Source organism: Neltuma alba, unplaced genomic scaffold (assembly GCF_004799145.2).
Source record: "Neltuma alba isolate B1F8T4 unplaced genomic scaffold, ASM479914v2 tig00012963_pilon, whole genome shotgun sequence".
In the NCBI taxonomy this organism is placed as follows: domain Eukaryota; kingdom Viridiplantae; phylum Streptophyta; class Magnoliopsida; order Fabales; family Fabaceae; genus Neltuma; species Neltuma alba.
Genome location: NW_021637322.1, coordinates 21,941 through 43,718, shown reverse-complemented (window position 1 = coordinate 43,718; position 21,778 = coordinate 21,941). Strand labels below are relative to the sequence as shown.

Genomic DNA, 21,778 nt, shown 5'->3' with positions numbered 1-21,778 from the left:
AGAAGGGTTTACTCAGTAAGTTAGTCGCATTATTGCCAATGTTCGAAGATCCCAATATCGCACATATTCGTTCGGCTCATCCTACTCCACCAGCTCTCCCGCCACCCAAATCCTGGTCTCTGCCTTCATTAACAGTCATGATGAGTGAGGGGCATTTCAGCCATTTTCCTTACATTTCATAATTGCAAATTGGGACCGGGTCCTCTGCAGCAATTTCTCAAATTGGGGGTCCCTGATTGCTATTTTATATATTGGGGGGTCTTTATTTGCAATTTTCCCAAGATATTTCATCCGAAGTGGGGCTTCCTCATGGCAAGTATTGTCCATCAAGATATCTGGGTTTCGGTTATTATAAGATTATTTGAATACGTTCAGTGGCTTCAAAAAAATTGCTTCCTTTTTTTGTTTTTTCACCTGAATGGGTTCGAAACCTAAAATATTACTAACATTTTTTATACTCCTTTAAAATAAACGCAAGAAATAAAGTAATGTTCTAAAAAGAAATATAAATCATGATGATATTATAAATTCATATCTTTTCAAGTTGAGTTTACAATACGTTTAATTTAAAATTAACAAAAAATATTCTCTCTAATCCTATATATTATCAGGTGTTTTCGATCATCTCACATATACTAAAAAAATTTGTTATATTATTAAAATGGGTAATGGTAATTAAGCTCCTGCCTCCTTCCAACCCTTGCGAGTGGTAAGATTCGCAAACTATCACATGATACTACAGGACTTTTCAAATGCTCCAATCCTGAAAAATGAATTTTTTTCATCTTATTACAAGTTATATTATTAAATTTCTTATATGAATGGCCGGCTTTACTTTTTTATTTATTATTATTATGCAGACTGTTATTTTCTGAAAAAATATATACATTAGCACTTTTCTATAAAACGAAACAAACTTCTCCACATATTTACTTCGTATACCGTAAAAACACTTTTAAAATCATGGTTTATGAGGTATTTGGGAAGCTGTAAAAGTGCTTCTCAAAAGCATTTTTCTACTAATCAAGATAAACTCCTCCATATATTTACTTCGTATATCATAAAATCACTTTTAAAACCATGATTTTGTTTTCATCCAACATCCTCTTAGTTTCTACCCAAATACCCCCTAAATAAAAATAAAATTAAAAAGTTATTAATTTTTAAGATAAAATTAACAAAACTTATTTTTTAAATTTTAGTTTAATATGTTGAAAATAACTTGTGAAAAAACAAAGAAGGAGAAAATGCTTCAATTTGGATTGGAGAAAATGCTTCAACTTGGATTGGAGAAAATTCTTCAACTTGGATTTTAAACGAAGTTACTTCAGACATTCCATGCCAAAAGTCTTCCGAAAAAATATCTAAAGCGAGCCGGGGTGGGTCAGGCCATTATAGGATTTATTTGGATCAATTTATAATTAGCTTTTCAAATATGATTTACAGAATACGAAATAAATATGTGAGGAGAGTTTTATCTCAATTTACGTAAATTTATTTAAAAGTCTGTTTTGAAAGGCTTTCCAAACAACTGTATAGAATGGTGGGGTCTGCAGGGGCAAATTGGGAATTAGATTTGAGTTTGGGGGCACGCGTTTAAAGACATCAAGATAAGGATCCATCAACGCAACGACGTTGATATATGGCCCGCCACGCAAATAATAGGGATTGTTTTAACTTTTTAGAGGTAAGAATATGCGAGAATAGTTTGGACATATATTAAAATAGTTTTTTTAAAAATATAACTTGTATTTTATGTAATTTCATAGCCTTAATTTTTAATAAAAATATTCTTAATTAATTTTTTTTCAGCAGCGTAGGTACTTTTTAAGGCTAATTCTGAATCAATATACGAATTATTGACAACGCCTATACGAGACTGGATGTGGTAAGTATAAGACGTCGGAAGAAGGATTTCTCTTTTTAGTCGAAAATATAAGATATTTGAGGGTTTTATTTAATTTGGTGTATTAATTTTTTTTTCCAATTTTTATCCATATTATGAACAATCCGGAAAAAAAAAATCTTCAAAGCTTGACTTAATCATTTAACAGGGACAAACGTAACGAAGAAAACTAATTTTAACTCTTTTTTTCTGTCCAAAAATTGTAACTCAGTTTTTAGGATGCGTCTAACGATTAAGAACTGGAATATTGTGGATATAAAGATCAGGCATGGAAAGAAAAGAAGGGTGACACATAATGCATCTTGATTTGGATTATCGTCCTTCATCTTCATCTTCTTCTTTGTGCTCGACCAAGAGAATCCGGTCATCATCGTCTGCTGAACCGACAAATAAAATATTTTTTTAATCTCAAATATGATAAGACATCAATAATTCAATACTTACCACAAATTATGGAGCATTGTAAAAGGAGTCCACATTCTAGAAGATGAGTTATTTTGCAAAATGTTAGGAGTAATCTTTTGAAATTAAAAATGTCAACCTTGGAAGATCTAAAATTTACTGGACCCATCCATAATTTGTGATCGAGGCATCAATAAATTTTGCTGCCAGTGCAAATTTAATGATAGTATATATATATATTTGGAAAAATTAGAAGGTATTTTTATACATCCACTACCTTTCTAATTATAAGGAAGCAACAAGCCATGAGGGTGATGGTTCAGAATAAAAATCATCATCTTTTTCTTGTCTCCAGCTTCAAAATTAAGAACTGAAACATCGTAGATGTAAAAATCAGGCAAATGTGGCAGCCCAGCAAGGATGGGTTCTTCATCATTTTCTTCTATTATTATATTCTTTTGCGCTCGATACAGAGAACCCAGAACCCACAACATAAAATAATATAAAGGCTTATATTATTGATTGATTTAGCTAGAAGCTAAGTATTGAGTTGAATTATGAAGAGAGGAGCAAGAATTTCAAAATATCGTGGAGCGACTTTTGTGAAATGATCCATTTCACACTCATAACAAGAGAGAACTAGGAGCCAATTAAGTGTCCTATGCTTGTCGGCCAATTTGTTCAGTAATAACGACATCCAAATTGAGATTAGGGATAAGACTTGTTGACTTTTGCGGACCATGAATAGTATCTGATTGGTAAGATAATTGCAATTTACTCGCCAGAGAGAGATTAAAATCGAAATTTGTCTGCTCCATATTACTACCTCCCATCCTTTCACTAAGAGACAAGTTATTATAAACAATGTGACTTATTTTTCAAAACCATATAGAGCGAGTGAGTGAATAATACAGTAAGACTAACGAATAATTAATTAATAGAGAAGAAAATAAAAATTGATACTCATTGACTCCTAGGTGCAACTTATTTATAACCTATTTTAAGGAAACTAAGAAAAATGTTAAATCTAACTTTTCAACTTTATTCATGTATGTTTAATATACATTTTATCTGAAAATAAAATATAAAGTCTATATAATAATGAATGAAGAGTAATATATGAAGAATTTACTATTGTGGCTTATAAAGGGGGGAAAAAAAACAAATTCTCTCTGTGCCTTATAACATTCAGAAAATTATTAAGATAGATCTTGCAAACAAAATTCTCATATAGACACGCACATGTGCATGTATACATAAGACCAAAGATATTTGTTAGCCAATGAATGAGTAATTAATTAAGATGATAAAAATTTGTCGGGAGTAAACGTGGAATAATTGAAACGGCCTTTGTTGAGAGAAGAGGGTCGGGTGTTAAGAAGGCATAATTGAGTGAACAACAAATCGGAATTTCTATTTATATATATATATATATATTGCTTTTAAATTAGCCAGACTGTGCACATCTTTAGGTGCAGATAATAATTTGGTTCAATAATTGAAGGCAAAAGGAGGGAAGATAAGGACAAAACAAAGGAGGAGAGGAAGATATTTTCACTGGGAGGAGCAGGTGGAGAGAGGGTAATGGCAAGGACGAAAAGTTAATTAGAAAATGGGAATTACAGTGACGGCAGCAAAGGGGGCTCAGCCCTTTTATAAATGAGATGAATTGCAGAGTGTCTCATTGCTCACATTATATTCTTCTTCTCTCTTGTGTTGCTGATCATCATCACTCAGGTTGGCCATCGCCATGGATCCCTACAAGGTACAACCTAAGCTGGATATGATCATGATGCAGTAACTTTGGATCTTAGAATCCTTTTCTGTGCTTAATTAGCTAGCTTGTTGATCATCACCAGCATTTTGCTCTTCTTGCTAACTTGCTTTGCTGGTGCAGTACCGACCATCGAGCGCCTACAATACTCCGTTCTGGACTACCAACTCCGGCACCCCCGTTTATGACAACGATTCTGCCCTCACCATCGGATCTCGAGGTATATTATTATTTACACTCCTCCTGCTAAGTGGGTAGAAGCTAAAGGACATGCATGATATGTATACTTACATTATTATTCTGTAAATTGCTCCTTTTAAGACTTCATTTGAGTGGAATTAGTTCTTTTGATTAAGATTTAAAGAGCTAGCTACTTGGAATTAAAAACGCAGACTTTCTGGGACTCTGATGTTTTAGTGAATGATGGATGGATCTTGACGGAATTTTAATTTGGGCATATGACAAAGTTATGAATTATTAAATGATGAGCATGTGATCTGGGGTGCCGAATCGAAATCTGAGATGATGGATCACATGCACCATGCGGTGTTGTCCCGTAGGGGGCATGTCTGGGGTCCGCACCTCTCGTCTGGCTGCTGCCGTGGACCATGGGGCGTGTGACCGCCATTGGTTCTTTCTTTCCTATGCATTACATGTGTCCACCCGCCTCTCCACTCTCCTTGCCTCTCTCTACTCACACAAATATTTTATTCATTTATTTATACAGAAATATAATATATATAATTTTATTTATTTTTTTCTGAAATTTATTATTGGTTAATATTAACTCTTTATTTATTATAAGGAAAGGACTCCAATCTTCAATATAAGAGCCAAATACATACCTTGCAGATATTAAAAAAATTAGTTAAATTGCTTATTTTAATAAATACATGTTGTGTAATCATGTGTATTAAAATTATCGTTTTATGAAAAATCTTGAACATGTGCAATTACCATAGAGATTATTTGAAGCAAAATCAATAAACTATTGGAAATAATATAGATTGTGATCTTATATTTAAAACCAAATTAAATCTCCAAATAACTCTTTTATATATATATGTGTGTGTATATATATATATGTGTGTGTATATGTATATGACCGGAGCTAGTATTTCTATACGTATCCATGTTCAAATTTTTAAATTATTTTTTTTTGGATTTTTTACTGTAAAAATTATGCACTTGCAAGAGATTTTTTTTATTTAATTTGAAAATAATATTAATTAGTTTAGTTTAACTTTGACAATCACCAAAAATATATGTAATTTTTAAAAATTATACATTTATTGAAATCTGAGTCCTGCAAATCTAATTTGGTGTTGATTGTAGCAGAGTAGCTTTTGCAATCAGCTAACTATCCTGGTGATTATAACAAATATTAGGAATTCAATGCCGAGAGGCACACATGGGGCTTTTGATTGTACCTTTCAAATTGTCGTCTCCCAAATTAATGTTAGGGAAATATAAAAGAGGGAAGCAAAGGTAGTAATGATTTTGGCCCAGAAATGATATTTGAAACCCGTTTAATTGGCAGGTCCAATTCTGCTAGAGGATTATCACTTCGTGGAGAAGATTGCAAATTTTACCAGGGAAAGAATCCCAGAACGTGTTGTTCATGCAAGGGGAGCTAGTGCCAAGGGTTTCTTCGAAGTCACACATGATATCACTCACCTCACTTGTGCAGATTTCCTTCGAGGCCCTGGAGTTCAAACCCCCGTCATCGTCCGTTTCTCCACTGTCATCCATGAACGTGGTAGCCCTGAAACTATTAGAGATCCTCGTGGTTTTGCTGTCAAATTTTACACCAGAGAGGTAATTAAGCTAGCTAGAATATAATCTGTGACTTGTGGTTGTCGCTTTAAAGTGAGTTTAATTAATATATAACTTCATCATCATTATCAGGGTAACTTCGATCTGGTGGGAAACAACTTTCCCGTCTTCTTCATCCGTGATGCAATGAAGTTTCCAGATGTGATCCATGCTTTCAAACCCAACCCCAAGTCTCATATCCAGGAGTACTGGAGGGTCCTTGACTTCTGTTCCCATCTTCCAGAAAGCCTTCACACATTTATGTTCTTGTTTGATGATGTGGGCGTGCCCCAAGATTACAGGCACATGGAAGGTTCTAGTGTTAACACATATACTTTGATCAACAAGGCTGGCAAAGTACATTATGTGAAGTTCCACTGGAAACCTACCTTGGGTGTTAAGTGTCTGCTGGAGGAGGAAGCCATTAGGGTCGGAGGAGCGAACCACAGTCATGCAACCCAAGATCTTTATGATTCTATTGCATCTGGCAACTATCCTGAGTGGAAACTCTTCATCCAAACCATTGATCCTGATTTTGAAGACAGATTTGACTTTGACCCACTTGATGGAACTAAGACTTGGCCAGAGGACCTGGTACCCCTCCAGCCAGTTGGTCGCTTGGTCTTGAACAGGAACATCGACAACTTCTTTGCTGAGAACGAGCAACTTGCATTTAACCCTGCCCTTGTCGTGCCTGGCGTATACTTCTCAGATGATAAGGTGCTCCAAGGTCGTATCTTCGCCTATGCTGACACGCAGCGACACAGAATTGGACCAAACTATCTGCAACTTCCTGTAAATGCTCCCAAGTGTGCTCATCACAACAATCACTACGACGGTGCCATGAATTTCATGCACAGGGATGAGGAGGTAATATGTTTGGACATTGCTTTTATCATGAAATGGCAAATTACTTGTTTGTTTCATATATTTCATTATATAATGACTATAATGTTGGTTTGTAGGTCGACTACTTCCCATCAAGGTATGACCCTGCTCGCCACGCAGAAAAGTTCCCAATTCCTCCTGTTATTTTAAGGGGAAGGCGTGACAAGGTTAGTCTTAGTCACCTGCATTGTGTCAATACGAAGTACTAAATGTAATGTACGAGTCTTTTGTTGACTGCATTGTTCTTGAATGCGTTAACGACTCCTATATGCTTAATGCAGCGCATAATTGAGAAGGAGAACAACTTCAAGCAGCCTGGGGAGCTATACCGATCCTGGGCAGCTGACAGGTACCTGTTACAGACCACTGATACAGTCAATAGATGAAATATATTCATCATCATCATCATCTGACTTCTGATTCTGTCTGCCTTATTTTCAGGCAAGATAGGTTTATCCGCAGATGGGTTGGAGTTTTATCAGACCCACGCGTCACACATGAGGTCCGCAGCGTCTGGATATCTTACTTATCTCAGGTGGGACTTTATTTACATATGGTTATGTATTAATTAAATTGTAGGAATCACTTTTGTTCTTGCTTGCTCATGTCATAGTGCTGGTTTACAGGCCGATCGTTCTCTTGGTCAAAAGGTAGCATCCCATCTGAACATGAGGCCAAATATCTAAGGCGAGCTGCCGAAGAATGTTGATATATATATATATATATATATATATAATGATGTGGCTGTGAGGCGATTTGAAAGGACCGATCATCAATCTTCTAGTTTTTTTTCCCTAATTGCAGTATCATGTATACAATAAACTGTTTGTATCTGTCAACTCTCTGTTTCACATGTCTTGTGCTCCTCCTCTTTTAATTAATGATGTGGCTGTGAGGTCATTTGAGAGGATCATGATCATCGATCAATATCCCTTCATTGCAGTATCATGTTGTTTGCCAATGTGTACAAATCCACTAGTATGAGAATAAAATCTGCCGGCTATCTATTTTATTTCTTCTCTTCATTTGATTCTACTGATCTGTCGAGTAGGTTGGTCAGGCGAAGCTCACTCCTACTTTTAATTTAGACACTTTGGCCGACTCCATTGTCCAAATGATGCGTGGGTTCGCATTTTTCAATTTGTTGGTCACATTGGTTAGGAATTCGATCAAGGCCTATAAATAACGAACAAAGAATGTGCATGAAAAAAGGGCCATAATAATACATACCAAGATCTGTTACAATAATCAAATTGTCATACACATAATTTAAAAAGTAAAACTATGCTTGATATTGAACCAAATGAAGCTGGTGAATCGAAGAGTGCGAAGTACAGTATAAGCTTGTATGGAGAAGCATCACACAGAACGTACTTGCATTACCAGGCACTGGCTAAGATTCAATAGGGGATATTAGGAACCCATTAATTGATCAAGCACGTGAAAATAGGATGTGAGTTTGAGAAGTGGCTCTTCCTTCCCTCTCGTCTCCAACCCTGTCTCGGTGACTGGACAGAATTGTTGGCAAAATGGATCTTGCAAACAAGGGACCTATCAAACCAATTGTACTGCAAAAGTATTTCGAAAATAGCCACCGATCAGCTATGGTTGCTTACACCAGTCAACAAGAAAGGTGAGCCAGTATCATGTTTTAAGAAAGATAAGCTGCATATTTGTAAAAGAAAGAAAGAAACAAAGTTATTTTCTTTGGTCTTTCACGTCAACCTGATAATTTTAAACTGCCGCAACTTAGCTATTGTTTGCGTGATTTTGTTGAGCCCAATCATTGTAAGATATTTTCTTTTCGTTCACCACGATGGGCTAAGCCCATGGACGTAAATATTTTCACTGAACTGCTGAAGGAAAGAGTCAATTGGAGTCATAGACGCTTGGAGTGGCCGAACTGCTGAAGCAATTTTAATTCTTTGAACCATTGTGTTCTTTCCAAGGGAGCAAGCGCGCGTGGGCAAATCCCAGAAAATGATTATCTATAATTTATATAAACAAGGAAGAATTACAACCAAGAAAATAATTACTAAAAAATTTCAATAATAACATAAGCAGCCTGCAATTTACAAGTTTTAGGGGAAAAAATGACAACTTTTAAAATTTATTTTGTAATTTTTTTTTCTTTTCTTAAGATCTTACTATAATTCTCCCTATAAACAATTGAGAAAGATGGGGCGAAAAGAAACGCGACTAAAAAGGGGAAATTATTACATACGCTCTTGAAGTATTAAATCACAAATATACAAAAAAAAAAAAAATCGTTTGCACCGTCTCTTAAATAATCAGAGAGAACATACGTGGATTATAAAGATCTACCAAAAAAAAAACTCTTACTCATTTGTTTCATTTAAATTATTTTTATTGGCAAAAATAGAAATAAAATCAAATGGAACTCTAAAAATACCTTCTTCTTTTTTTGCCAACGGAACTCTAAAATTGCCTAAATATTTTAATTGCCCCTGACCTCTAAGCTGTGAGCTTCCCCCACTAGATCCTAGTTGTCCTCCAAAAGTAAGGAGACATTTCTATTACTACCTTTCCTAAAATATAATAGTCAGTTAGCTAATTTAAATAGATTAAGAAAATTAGTTAAATTAGTTATTTATAATAAATATACGTTATCTTTCCTAAAATAACTTTATTAATTATGTGTATTAGTTAAGACTACCATTTGATAAAACTTTTGATGTGTGCAATTATTACGAGGACTATCTTGAAAGAAATAAATAAATATAAGAGACAAAGTGAATTGAAATATTATATTTAAAACCAAATTAAAATTCAAACTAATTTTTATATCAAGGATGGAGCATATTTCAGTGAGTTTGATATCAATTGATTTGCTGTTGAGGTCCATTTTGACGGCGGCTGAAGAGGGAATTCTCGACATAGCAGGATTATTATGATAGCACATTGGTTTAATTAATTAGTTCATTCTTTGAAAGCTGTTCATCATCTCATCTTCAAAGTAGAGGCACCAATAACATAAGACCAAACCCCTTCGTAGTGGTCAACTATGTTAACATTTATATTCAAAACTCCACTTATGTACTCCTTCCTCAGAAGAAAGTTTTAATCCAAAATATAAGAGGTTGACAGAATCATTAATAATAATTTTTTGCTTTTACCTCTTATTATAGGGAGGAGAAAGAGTTTCAAATGCAGAAAAAAAATTTTCCAATCACATTTTTTAATAAGGGTAAAATAGGTAATTTTTCTTATTTTAAAGCACATTTAATAACTTAACCAACATCCGTTAGTTTGTTAGTATATGTGTGCATAGTTGAGTCATGACGTTTCCCACCAGACACACTAGTCATGTTAATGCAATGAACAACTAAGAGATGATGTGGTTGGCCCTCTGAAGTCATATTTGATGGCTCGAGATGATAACCAACAATGTGGACGATGATGCTATGTAACACTTCGTTATTATTAACTAGTAATGATCATTATACACACACACACACATATTTTCCCTACTAATTAATGGTCTCAAGCTTATCATCATCTTATTATTTTATTCTTTCTCTCGGGCCCTGGACAATGATGTAGCGCGCCTAATAATCCCTCTCAAATCGTTCTAGAATCAGGCTAATAGTTGGCAAAAAAAAAAAAAAAGAATCTGGCTAATAATTTAAACCAGGGCCTAATTAAGCGCCTTACCACTGGTTTATTGTTTATTAGCGTAGCAGAAAGCTTGTGAAATGTACAGAAATTATAACAGCTTTGCTGCTGCTCTTGCAAATTGACAAAAGTTGACTCATATTTTTCCTTCTCATGTTTTTGTCTTGGCAATTTCAACGTGTACTATGAGATGAAAACTAAAAATCAGAGTTTATTTAATATTATATGTGTGTGTGTATATAATATATATGACGTCACGCTACATTACCCTCGTCTGTTGAATTGCGAAATGCACATTTTAAGAAGACAATAGCTACGTAGGTGGTGAACTTATAATAGAAAATGGTACGAAGCGAATTAAGAAAGTCATCTCGATCCAGAGCCTTATTGATATAAAATATGAGTACATTTTTGCCTGAATGAATGACCCGTCATTCAAACGGAAAAATAAGCAGACTACTAACTCAAATAGAGACTTAAGAATTATAGATCTCTCCAACTTTCAAGCTTATATGGAGGAATCACTTCACTGACTTCTAAGCTGGTGTTTGATAGAATGGGTACAGTTCATAGCGAACATTACAGCTAGGGTATAGAACCCTTCCTCCTTGCTTGCCATCGCAACACCAGTTAAGGTCCCCAATCACGCCGCTCAGGCACCTCCTGCAATCTTCCGGCGAAAGGTCCGGCGTGCACTGGGCTAGACAATACAGAGTTTGAAACCCCGAAATGAACGCTTCTTTCGTCGCATACTTCTTTTCGCCCAAGGCAGGTTTCGCTGCCAAATCTGCTGTCTCGTTCATAGTAGTGAACAATAATCTCATGAAGCTTGCAGGGTTGGCGATATTTCCAGTGTTCAAGAGGCCGAGTCTTGGCCTTGTGTCGACGGTGGAGAAGGAGGTGTTGGAATAGCGAAGCGTGCATTCGTCGTACCAGATTACGGCCTCCTTCGAGAACTGGCAATCGGAAGTCAATCTTTTGGTTGCCTCGACCACGCATTGGTGGCACACCTCGAGGGTGACGTCGCCACGGCACATGAAGAGGCCATATGCAGTTTCGCCGCCGCCAGCAACGGTGGTGTTGTAGAAGTCAGTGTTGGCTGTGTTGTCGGAAGCTAAGGAAGAGAGGAGGGTGGTGAGGTCGGATTGGAAGGCACTATTGGCAGGGAAGGTTTTGTCGGAAGAGCACGCATGGGAAAGAAAAGTAGGTTGTGATTCATCATCAGAGGTTGCAGAAGAGAGGAAGGTGATAAAGAACAAGAGTGGGATAATCTTGTAGGAAGCCATTATCACCATTGAAGCCATTAGGTCTTGATCAGTTTAATGGGGACTACAAAGGCAAGCTAAGGGCTTTATAATAGTTTGAGTGGGTTTTGACTTTGCAGCTGTGCATTTTAGTGGCACGTGTGGTAAATTAGGACCGGAGGTAGTATTGTTGATCGCGGAAATTAAAGCTCGACGGCCGACGGTAGTCAACGAAAATGGGGAGAGAGAAAGTCAACCTTTGCTGCTTCTGGAAGAAGCCGTTTTATTATTTAGCTGTTATCCTAGTCAAGTGGTTTTAGTTTGGAAAAATGACCAGAAAATGATTGTTAAAATTTGAAATGACAAAATGGACATGCAAATAACTGAAATCACCAAATGGCCATGAGATGTTAATCTGGAATTTTGACAATTCGGTAGAAAGACTAAAATGCCCTAGACACGTATTTGGAGCCAATTTTACTACTCTGGTAATGATAATGACAACATTTATAATATGAATTACAATTTTCATAATCAGAGTTATCATCTCACTATTATCATTTGCAACTCATTTCTTTCAAATCCAAATAACATGTATTTGGAACCAATTTCACTACCCCGGTAATGAAAATGACAACATTTATAATGTGAATTACAACTTTTTTAATTAGAGTTACCATCTCACTATTGCTATTTACAACTCATTTCTTTCAAATCCAAATAATATGTATTTGGAGTCAATTTCACTATCTTGGTAATGATAATGATAATATTTGTAATGTGAATTATAACTTTCGTATTAAGAGTTACCACCTATTCATGTCTTCAGAGAGGTTCAAGGACATTTTAGTTTTTCTATCGAATTGTCAAAATTCCAGATTGATACTTAGGCTTATTTGGTGATTTCAATTATTTGTATACTCATTTTGTCATTTCAAATTTCAACAGTCATTTTTTTGGTCATTTTCCCTTTTAGTTTCCATAACTTATTTGCCAAACAGTACATAATCCTTAAGGGAATTAATCTTTAATCATTGCTCCATATAAAATTAAGAGGAGGTGCAAACTGAGAAGCATATGCAGATGGTGAGATTGTGCTAGATTTTTTAATCTTTTTTATTTCAATATAATCAAGAGTGTGAAGGAAAAACGGCGTTCTTCTAACCGCTACTGGGTCTTTAAAGATAAAGTTTTATTTATAAAAAAAAATAAAAAAATTTATATTTGGTTCATTCAAAGTTCAGACATTTTGTATTTATTTGAAAATTTCAAAGATGAGCTAGCACATATAAGATTTTAGCACCGAATTCCTACGTGACTAACAAAGGGCTGGCAAGGTTGCCCCCAAAGTCAACCCACGATGGGGTCGTAACAGCTAGCTCTCATGTGATTAATATAAAAACTAGTTAAGTAATTTAAGTAAATTAAAAAAATTAGTTAAATTCGTTATTTATAATAAATAAGTATTGTATTTCTTAAAATACTATTGTTAATCAAATGTATTAACTAAAACTATTATTTGATGAAACACTTAATATGTGTAATTATTACAAGGATCATCTTAAAAAAATAGATAAATATGAGAAAAAAAGTAAATTAGGATATTATATTTAGAATAAAATTAAAAGTCAAACTGACTGTTATATTAAGGATCTGAGGTGGTAAGTTTGTCCTATTCATGCTTTGAACAAAATAATCATATTTTGCCACTTGACAGGTTTTGTATCTCCCGCTTGACGCTAATTATTAATAGATTGTTTTGACTACTAGATGCAGATTTGAAACCACGGGTGTTATTTTTTATTTTATTATTTATCCTATTCGTCCCCCTTTTTTAAATATTAGAACGGTTTGAATGTAGACATTACTGGTTGGCCAAGAAAACCTAGGCTCTACTGTTGGTGAAAAATAAATTCAACAAAGAAAACCTACATATTGCTCAAACCTCATCCAACTCCCTGAAGGATTAAAATTGTTATTATAAATTCGAAACATTTTTATGACATAGCAATTGAAATATTATCCAAATCCTCTTGCTATATAATTGGCTTCTTTCTCATGAGCACCCAATATATTTTCCTAGTTTACACATGTACGAAAACGGCAGAAGTTCCCACAACATGCTATTCGAAAATTCATGTGAAACAGTAGCATTAAAAATCGTTTTAGATTTGGCATATTCCCCCCCCCCGGGGGGAATAAAGAACTCCTTGGGCTCTTGTTCCTGAACTGTAATTTTCCCAAATCACGATCAATGATTGTATTTCCTTAGCATTACCAGATAAACCAGTTTAAAAGAGGAATTCACAATCATGCAGGGGATCAAGATTCAATATATACTGTAGTAAAAGGTTATTAAAAAGACATGAGAAAGTATGATCAAAATGACATGGTTGTATATAGATTGCGCCGTTTTGACTTTGTGCATCAGAACGAGACAAGTCGAAAATTAAATTTTCCAGAGTCAAAGGAGTATATAGTACGATCTTTTTAATCAAAACAAATTAAGAATTTAGTTATCAGTCATAAATTTGTCAACTTTCTACGCTATTCTTCCTTAATTTCCGCATAACATTTAACGAGATTTCTCAGCCGATGACCTGTTCAAATCTCAAAAGGCAGAGTTGACCAAAAAGCATTAGTTGATAATAATTAACTTCCGTTTACCATAAAAATTGACTACTGTTAATTAAGAATATTTTGATAAAATTTAATGTATGGTAAACAAAATGGGAGATTCTTATAGATAGAACTAAAAGTGCCGAAAAGAATCCTACACACGCACACCCATCCAGTTCTATATATAAGAGAATTTTGTTGGAGATGGTTTGTTCCTACTTCCCATTTATAAAAGATATTCATAGTTTGTGTAAAATTTTTCATAACATTTGTCATTTTTCTTAATTATTGGTTAATCTTGTCATATTAATTATCAACCCATTCACTTACTCTCCACAAATATGTCATCTTAAAATAAATTGTATTCTTCTTACATGTTTTTTAACTAATTTTAATCAACTTTATCTATATAACTTGATTATTTATATCTTATAAAAAGAAGACATGTAGTAATTAGAAGTACTAGTGGAGGGAGCACTACATAGGTAGAAGTGTTGATGATGTCTTGAGATCGAGATTTTGAAGAAGCATTAAAAGTGCACTTTTCATTTTATTATCTAACATTTCATACGCATTTTTTCCCACCTATTACATCTCATAACAAAAACAAAAAAGAAAAGAAAATGCACATAATGCATTTAGAAGTGCGTCAGGTCCATTTGCGAGGCTCTCGATGGTCTCTGCAGTGGCCCTTGATGTAGTTTATGCTAGAAGATATCACAAGCAACCTTTGATTAACACTAAAAGCTATGCTGTTACTTTATTCTTGATTGAGCTGATGATCGGAAACAAGTCTTGAATTTCTCCGACAACATTGTCCCAATAGTTTCATTCTGAATCGTACGTGCCACTCATCTATAAAAGAACTCTGCAAATTCAGGAGAGGGGAAAACTTAGCAGCCTAGAACCAGATCTTAAGCGAAGTAAATATACTGATAATAATAACAACAACAACTTAAATGGACTGAGACCAAGAAATACGTCTTATTTGCCGTTTACCTCAGGGAAGGGAGTGAGAGACCGGAGGCGGGGAATTGAAAAATGGGTAGAATTCATATCTGATGTTGCAGGCAGGGAGCAACACCGTGGCTCCTCGTTTTCCGTCGCAGCAATTCGGAAGAGCAGCGATGGCGCTTCTCAAACAAGTATTACAGTCGAACACAGTCAGGTCGGGGGTGCACTGTTCTAATCCATACAGAGTCTCTGTTGCTGTGAAGTTCACTTGATCCGTCGCGAACTTGGTCTGAGATTTCAAAACTTTCGCCGCCACAGAATTCAGCAACCCGGACAGCAATTCATTGAACCTATCCTTGTCCTCCGGAGCTATTTCCTTCGTATTAGACAGGTCAGTGGAAGGTACGATTTTGTTGAAAGACTGGTTGGAGTATCGAAGCATGCAGACGTCGTACCAGATTATGGCTTCTTTCTGGTCTGGGCAACGGCGTTTTATCTCTTCGGCTGCGGCGGAGACGCATTCTTGGCAAGCGGCTGCCAGGATATCGCCGCGGCAGAGGAAGAGGCCGTTGACGGCATCAGGGGCGGCATTTCCTGTTCTTGTTCGGTAGAAATGGCTGCCGTCGCTGGCTTTAGAAGGAAGAGAAGAGAGGAGGAGGTTGAGGTTGGTTTCAAAGGTGGTTTTTGGTTTATAAGTAATGGAATCTGTGCAAGCATGAGCACTGTAAATTGGATCGGCTTCCGTTAGAAAGATTAGGAAGCTAAAGGAGAGGAACAAAACAACGTACTTTGAGTTGGAACTAGGCATCTTGATGATGTTCGGTTCTTGTTGTTCACTTCTGCAACTTAGCAATTATGTTTCGATAAATTTTATTGAACCAAACACACAAAATTTCAGTTAAAAAAAAGGAAACAAAGAATCAATTGGAGCTTCCTGGTCCCACCAAAATGACGAAAAATCTCGGTGCATATAGAAAATAATAATTGGTTTGCAGTTGAAGTCCATTTTGATGGCTGAAAAGTTAATGTTATCGTGGTTGAATTATACTCCTCCGTTCTTAAATATAAGACATATTTTGTAGTATAATAAATTACACTATAAAATGAGTATTATATTTAAAACTGAAAGAGTAACCTGTTATCATTATTATTTAATTCTTTGAAAGTTCTTCATCATCTTCAAAGATGGGGCACCAGTGTCTGATAAAATCCCATTCCGCTTTTTTCCCTGGATCACAATGTATAACTAATTTCAAATCCTTCTAGAATATGCTGATAAATTACTACCTCCGGTCTTAATTATAAGAGCCAGTTGACTAATTTAAGAAGATTAAGGAAGTAAGTTGAGTAGTTATTTGTCCTAAATAAGTGTTGTTTTTCCTAAAATATCCTTGTTAATCAAGTATATTGACTAGAACTATCATTGTTAGAAGGGCTACTTTGGAAAAAAATGTATAAATATAGAGATAGAGTGGATGGGGGTATTATATTTAGGACCAAAATAAAAGTCAAACAGAGTCTTATATTAAGGACCAGAGGTAGTATTTCTATACATCCATATTAATGTGTAAGTCATCACGCTTCCCACTTGGCATGGTGTTGAGTTTCAAATTCTTCTAGAGATTAATTGCAGGATATGATACTAGCTACCCCGGCCGTTTTATTAATATATATTCATCTAGTTCTATTTCTAAGATATTTTCAGTATGTTTCATACAGATTTAAAAAAATTTTAAATTGTATTAACTGTCTATTAAAATATAATTATTTTTAAACTTTACTCTTATTTAATATGCATACATTTTTAAAAAAAAATAAGTATTTACATTATAATAAATGAAAGACAAAACAATATATTCATATTAAAACTTTAAATGATATGACTCAAATATGATCAAAAAATTTCTTTCCTCGACCATATAAATAAGATCAAAGAAGTACATTCACTGCTGATGGTGGAAAGTTTGGCATCATGTGATCATTTTATTTTATTTTTTCCTTGGGTGAGATAATCATATATCCTGTGTGCGAGCTGTGTCAAATCCTTTCAAGATCAGGCTTATAAACTAGTGGCTAGTTAATTAAGTGCTTCGGGTTATTGGTTGCTTATTATTATTCATGTTAAGTTGCCGGAAACCTTGTGAGTGCATAGGAATGATATGCTGCCGCTGCTGCTGCTGTAAAATGGACAAACAGTTGACCCAAATTTTCCTTCAGATGATTTTGTGTGCAAGGGTTGACGAGTGTGAAATGAAATGTAGAAGCCAGAGTTGAAAATATGGGAAGGCATGTTACTAGTTTCCACGTTTGCTGCATCGTAAAATTGACATTTCGTGAGGCCAATTAATTATTGGCAGACTGAGCACAAAAAAGTGCGGACAGAAAGTCGTTTAGAATGATAAAAGTCTCCTTCAGAACGGGCCTCAACTTACGCTGAAAAGTAATGAAGCAAATACGAACTTTTCCAGAAGTTTAATACCATGTTGGGATGGAGAGAAAATAAAAGAAGAAGAAAAACTATAAAAGAAAATAAGGGAGAATTGATTTTTTTTTTGTTTGTATGAGAGAAGAAAAGTGGGGAAAAAAAAATTAGAGAGAAAATAAAGTGGATCCCACAGCCTATTTTCTCCCAACTTTTCTCTATATATATGGATAGAAAACGAGAAGAAAATATAGTTTTCCTCTCTATCCTTATATATTTTTTTAGCAAAATAATATCTATTTATTTATTTTTAATTTTTTCACTTTGTTTATTATTATCAAGTATTTCTTTTGTGTTTGCTTGATTGAAAAATAAAATAAAAATCCTTCTAAAATGAACTGAAAGGAAAAACAAGTAGAGTTGTTTGTTTTGGTTTTTTTCTTTAGCATTACATTACACAAAATTTTTTTCTTTTTTTTTGTACAAAATTATTTGATATTAAAATAATAACATGACAATAATCTTTATCAAATAATTTGATTTTAAATTATATGATTATGTTAATGTAAATATGGTTTTTCATTATTATATTTAATTGATTTTAATGAAGATATATTTTGATACAACGTAAAAGATTTTTAGTCATTCATATATCTACTCATGTTTTTCCTTTCTGTTTGTTCTTATCTATCCAAATATGAATGTGATAATATTTTCTCTCCAATTTCTCTTCTTCATTTTTTTCTCTTCTCATTTTTTTTCTTTTAACTTTCTTCCCATCCAAATAGAGGGTAAGCGTCGGTCATAAGCATGATCGGAATCCACTGTCTTTCTCAGCTATCTCCGCGGTAGGGAGGACTGGATAATAGTTTTACCATTTGACTAATTCATGGAGGCTAATTAAGGAAGTTATATTTATATTTATTGTTTTCTTTTAAATTAATTTACCTTACTTATAAATTGGTATATAATCTAATAATACGTATAAGTATTTTTAAAGAAATTATATAACACATATCATAATTAAGTAATTCAGTCATTTCATTAATCTTTTCAAAGAAGTCAATTAAGTCTTGTATTAAAAATCAAAAGTAGTATAAAATCTAGTTAGAAAATAGATTTAGTTTTAATTTAAATACAAAATCTCAATTTATTTTATTTCTCAAATTTATAATTCTTTCTTAAGATATTTCTATTGGTTATAAAAAGTTCTCATGAAAAGATAGTTTCAATACACAAATTAAAGAGGATAGTTTATGATAATTACTATTACAAATAACTGAGTTAACTAATTTTTAAAATTTTTTCAACCAAATTCATTTTTTATTAATTCTTTCAGTAGGAGCATAACAGTACACTGGGAAAAAATTGATGATGTTGGTTCAAGAAGAGCGATGCTAATTGATGCCGCCAGCAAAGTCGCAGTTATAAATCTATTTTTTTTTAATGATTTGGGATTCAAATTGTGTTTTGATCCAGCACGTGGATATATACTACTTCTGGTCTTTAATATAAAAACTAATGAATTAATTTAAGTAAATTAAAAAAAGTTAGTTAAGTTAGTTGTTTATAATAAATATATATTATGTTTTCTAGAATATTCTTACTAATCAAGTGTATTAGGTAGAACTATTATTATTATAAGTACTACCTAAAAAAAGAACAAATATGAGAATCAAAGTAAATTAAAGTTTATATTTAATATCAAAATAAAAATTAAAAAGTTCTCCAAAGATGTTACCTCCGGTCCTAATTATAAGAGTTAGTTGACTAATTTGAGAATATTAAGAAAAGAAGTTAAATTAGTTATTTATAATAAATAGGTATTGTCTTTCCTAAAATATCTTTATTAATCAAGTGTATTAGCTAGAATTATTATTGTTAGAAGGACTACTTTCAGAAAAAAATGTAGAAATATGAGAGACAAAGTAAATTAAGCTCTTATATTTAGAAATAAAATAAAAATTAAATAAAATCTTATATTAAAGAGTGGAGGTGGTAGTATTATTTTGGGTTGTTGTTAGAACTCGCGGTTATAAATCTGTTCGAACACTTTGTTTTAATCCAACTACGGTAATAAGATGGCACGTCACATAATCAATCTGATCAAACTAACTGTCAAAATTAACTACGACAATAGTTATGATAAATGGTATATTTGGATCGGTGTTGGGCAAAACTGACTTCTAACCCAATTAACTTTTGTAATTGAAATTTGAGTAAAAGTCAGTTAGTGTAATGCAATTTATGTTTGGATAGGTGTTTTTAAAAAGTCAGTTGAAAAAATTAAAAATTGTTTGGATGATTAATAGAAAAGTTAGTTTAGTTGTAAAATGACTGAAAAGGACATGGAGTAGTGTTTGAAATTTTATATTTTTAATGTGATAATAGTTTAAAAAAACACGTAAAATTATTATGATAAAATATAAATAGTTTATTTGTCAAATTATAGAATAAAAAATTTGTTACGAAAAAAATTTGAAAATACATTGTAGATAATTAATTAAATATACATAATAGACAATATGAATATAAATTAAAATTTATTTGGTCTCTAATTAAAGTAAATGGAATCATATAACTAATTAGATCGTAAGCTTTGCACAATTTTCCCATAAGTTAGTTAGAAAAATTGATCCAGATAGCGTTGGATAAGTCAGTTAAAAAGTTACTTTTTTCTATAAGTCAGTTAGAAAAGAAGCCCCATCCAAACAATCTTTTAAAAGGATATGAATTTTATTAAATAGTATATATCTAATATTAGATATATATATATATATATATATATATAATTTGACTATTTTTTAAGAAGTAAGGAGATAAAATTATTAAAAATAAAGAAATTTAATTTATTATTAGAAAGAAATTATATATATATAATGTGACCATTTTAAATGAAGTATTAAAAATTAAATTTAAATGAAGTATTAAAAGTGAGCTGAGAGAAAAAAAACATGCAGGTCAGGTTGGTAAAAATTTTAACATCCTAATAAATATATGTAACGGTTTCTCACACCCATCATTGCTCCAAAAAAACCCTGCATTTGAACTTCTACCAGAAGTAGTCCATTTGAGCTGAAGAAGCCAGATTGTGCAGACATGGATCCAAACAAGATGAAACATGCGGTCTGAAAAAGCCCAGTGGAGATGCACGTTGGGCACATTTGGAAGCCCAAACGTGATGCCAAACGAGCCCTAAGTCATTTTACATACAAACTTACTTTTACATTTATTATCCAAACAAGTTTTAACTTCTTAAAACTGACTTTTTTGAAAACCCAATCTAAACATAAATTACATTATCCTTTCTGACTTTTACTCAATCTGACTTCTGTAGAAATCAGATTGAAAAAAAAGTTACTTCTGCCACCGCTATCACAAACACACCCCAAAGTTGGGATAGCGCCGATAGTTGGTCATGGCACGCTGGTTTTGGTTTGATAGCTGTACCCTTATATAATAATAATGCTCTTTCTTTTTCCTTTTTTATTTTCTCATTTTTTAATTTTTAATTTATGAAAAAAAATAGATAAGTTCTCCATATTAAAAATAAAAACGGATTTGGTTAAAAAAATTTTACATTAGTATTTCTAATTTATAAACATTTTTATTCCTTAATGTATTTACTTAATTCTTTTATTATTTCAATTTTTTCAATAATATATTAACTATTTTTCTATAATTTTTAATTTTAATACTTCTCCTAAAATCATCATATTATTTATATATCATATATGTGTGTTTATTATTTAATATAATTAATGTCTTTCAATTATTTTATATTTAAACTTGCTTGTCTATTAATTATCCAATCAAGTTTCAGTTTGTTAACTGACTTCTTTATAAAAATCAATCTAAACATAAATTACATTATATTAATAAACTTTTAACCTAACTTAATTTGCAAAAATCAGATAAAATAAGTCACTTTTCTCACTTCCAATCTAAACATACCCTTAAATACCCATAGTTCTCCGTCATATACTTCCAACACAAATTTTCACTTTATCCCAGTGACAGATCCAAATTTTCCTTCTGCCATTGTGTTTGTTTATGATGTTAATCAATAAATCAAACTATGTTGGATGGCATGTCATGCACTTTCCAACTCCCAAATC

The 21,778-nt window shown here is 33.2% G+C and overlaps 3 protein-coding genes across 4 annotated transcripts in view; 1 reads left to right on the top strand and 2 right to left on the bottom strand.

Annotated features, from left to right (window-relative positions):
* The window catches only part of LOC114733037 (catalase isozyme 1), a 31,447-nt gene extending 23,637 nt beyond the window's left edge, over positions 1 to 7,810 (top strand). The window contains exons 3-10 of one of the 2 annotated variants that reach the window (XM_028920447.1): positions 4,056 to 4,073; positions 4,206 to 4,302; positions 5,623 to 5,900; positions 5,991 to 6,767; positions 6,863 to 6,952; positions 7,067 to 7,134; positions 7,227 to 7,320; positions 7,412 to 7,810. In XM_028920447.1, coding sequence (XP_028776280.1) covers positions 4,059 to 4,073; positions 4,206 to 4,302; positions 5,623 to 5,900; positions 5,991 to 6,767; positions 6,863 to 6,952; positions 7,067 to 7,134; positions 7,227 to 7,320; positions 7,412 to 7,471 — 1,479 coding nt within the window. In that variant the 5' untranslated portion in view covers positions 4,056 to 4,058 and the 3' untranslated portion in view covers positions 7,472 to 7,810. Of the gene's footprint in view, positions 1 to 4,013; positions 4,074 to 4,205; positions 4,303 to 5,622; positions 5,901 to 5,990; positions 6,768 to 6,862; positions 6,953 to 7,066; positions 7,135 to 7,226; positions 7,321 to 7,411 lie in introns of those variants that run through there. The other variant, XM_028920446.1, reaches the window with a different exon arrangement.
* A 2,968-nt stretch (positions 7,811 to 10,778) lies between these two features.
* LOC114733038 (cysteine-rich receptor-like protein kinase 25) lies at positions 10,779 to 11,727 on the bottom strand. Its single transcript, XM_028920448.1, has one exon. The coding sequence runs from the start codon at positions 11,723 to 11,725 to the stop codon at positions 10,958 to 10,960; it is 768 nt and encodes a 255-aa protein (XP_028776281.1). The 5' UTR covers positions 11,726 to 11,727; the 3' UTR covers positions 10,779 to 10,957.
* Positions 11,728 to 14,801: 3,074 nt separating this feature from the next.
* On the bottom strand, positions 14,802 to 16,061 carry LOC114733039 (cysteine-rich receptor-like protein kinase 25). Its single transcript, XM_028920450.1, has 2 exons — positions 15,284 to 16,061; positions 14,802 to 15,152 (listed from the first exon to the last, which is right to left on the bottom strand). Exon 1 carries the CDS (start codon positions 16,044 to 16,046, stop codon positions 15,285 to 15,287), a length of 762 nt encoding a protein of 253 aa, XP_028776283.1. The 5' UTR covers positions 16,047 to 16,061; the 3' UTR covers positions 14,802 to 15,152; position 15,284.
* Between the last annotated feature and the right edge of the window lie 5,717 nt (positions 16,062 to 21,778).

Bases quoted from the DNA above. Each gene is read 5' to 3' on its own strand.
- LOC114733038 (XM_028920448.1), bottom strand. From the start codon at position 11,725: ATGGCTTCAATGGTGATAATGGCTTCCTACAAGATTATCCCACTCTTG.
- LOC114733039 (XM_028920450.1), bottom strand. From the start codon at position 16,046: ATGCCTAGTTCCAACTCAAAGTACGTTGTTTTGTTCCTCTCCTTTAGC.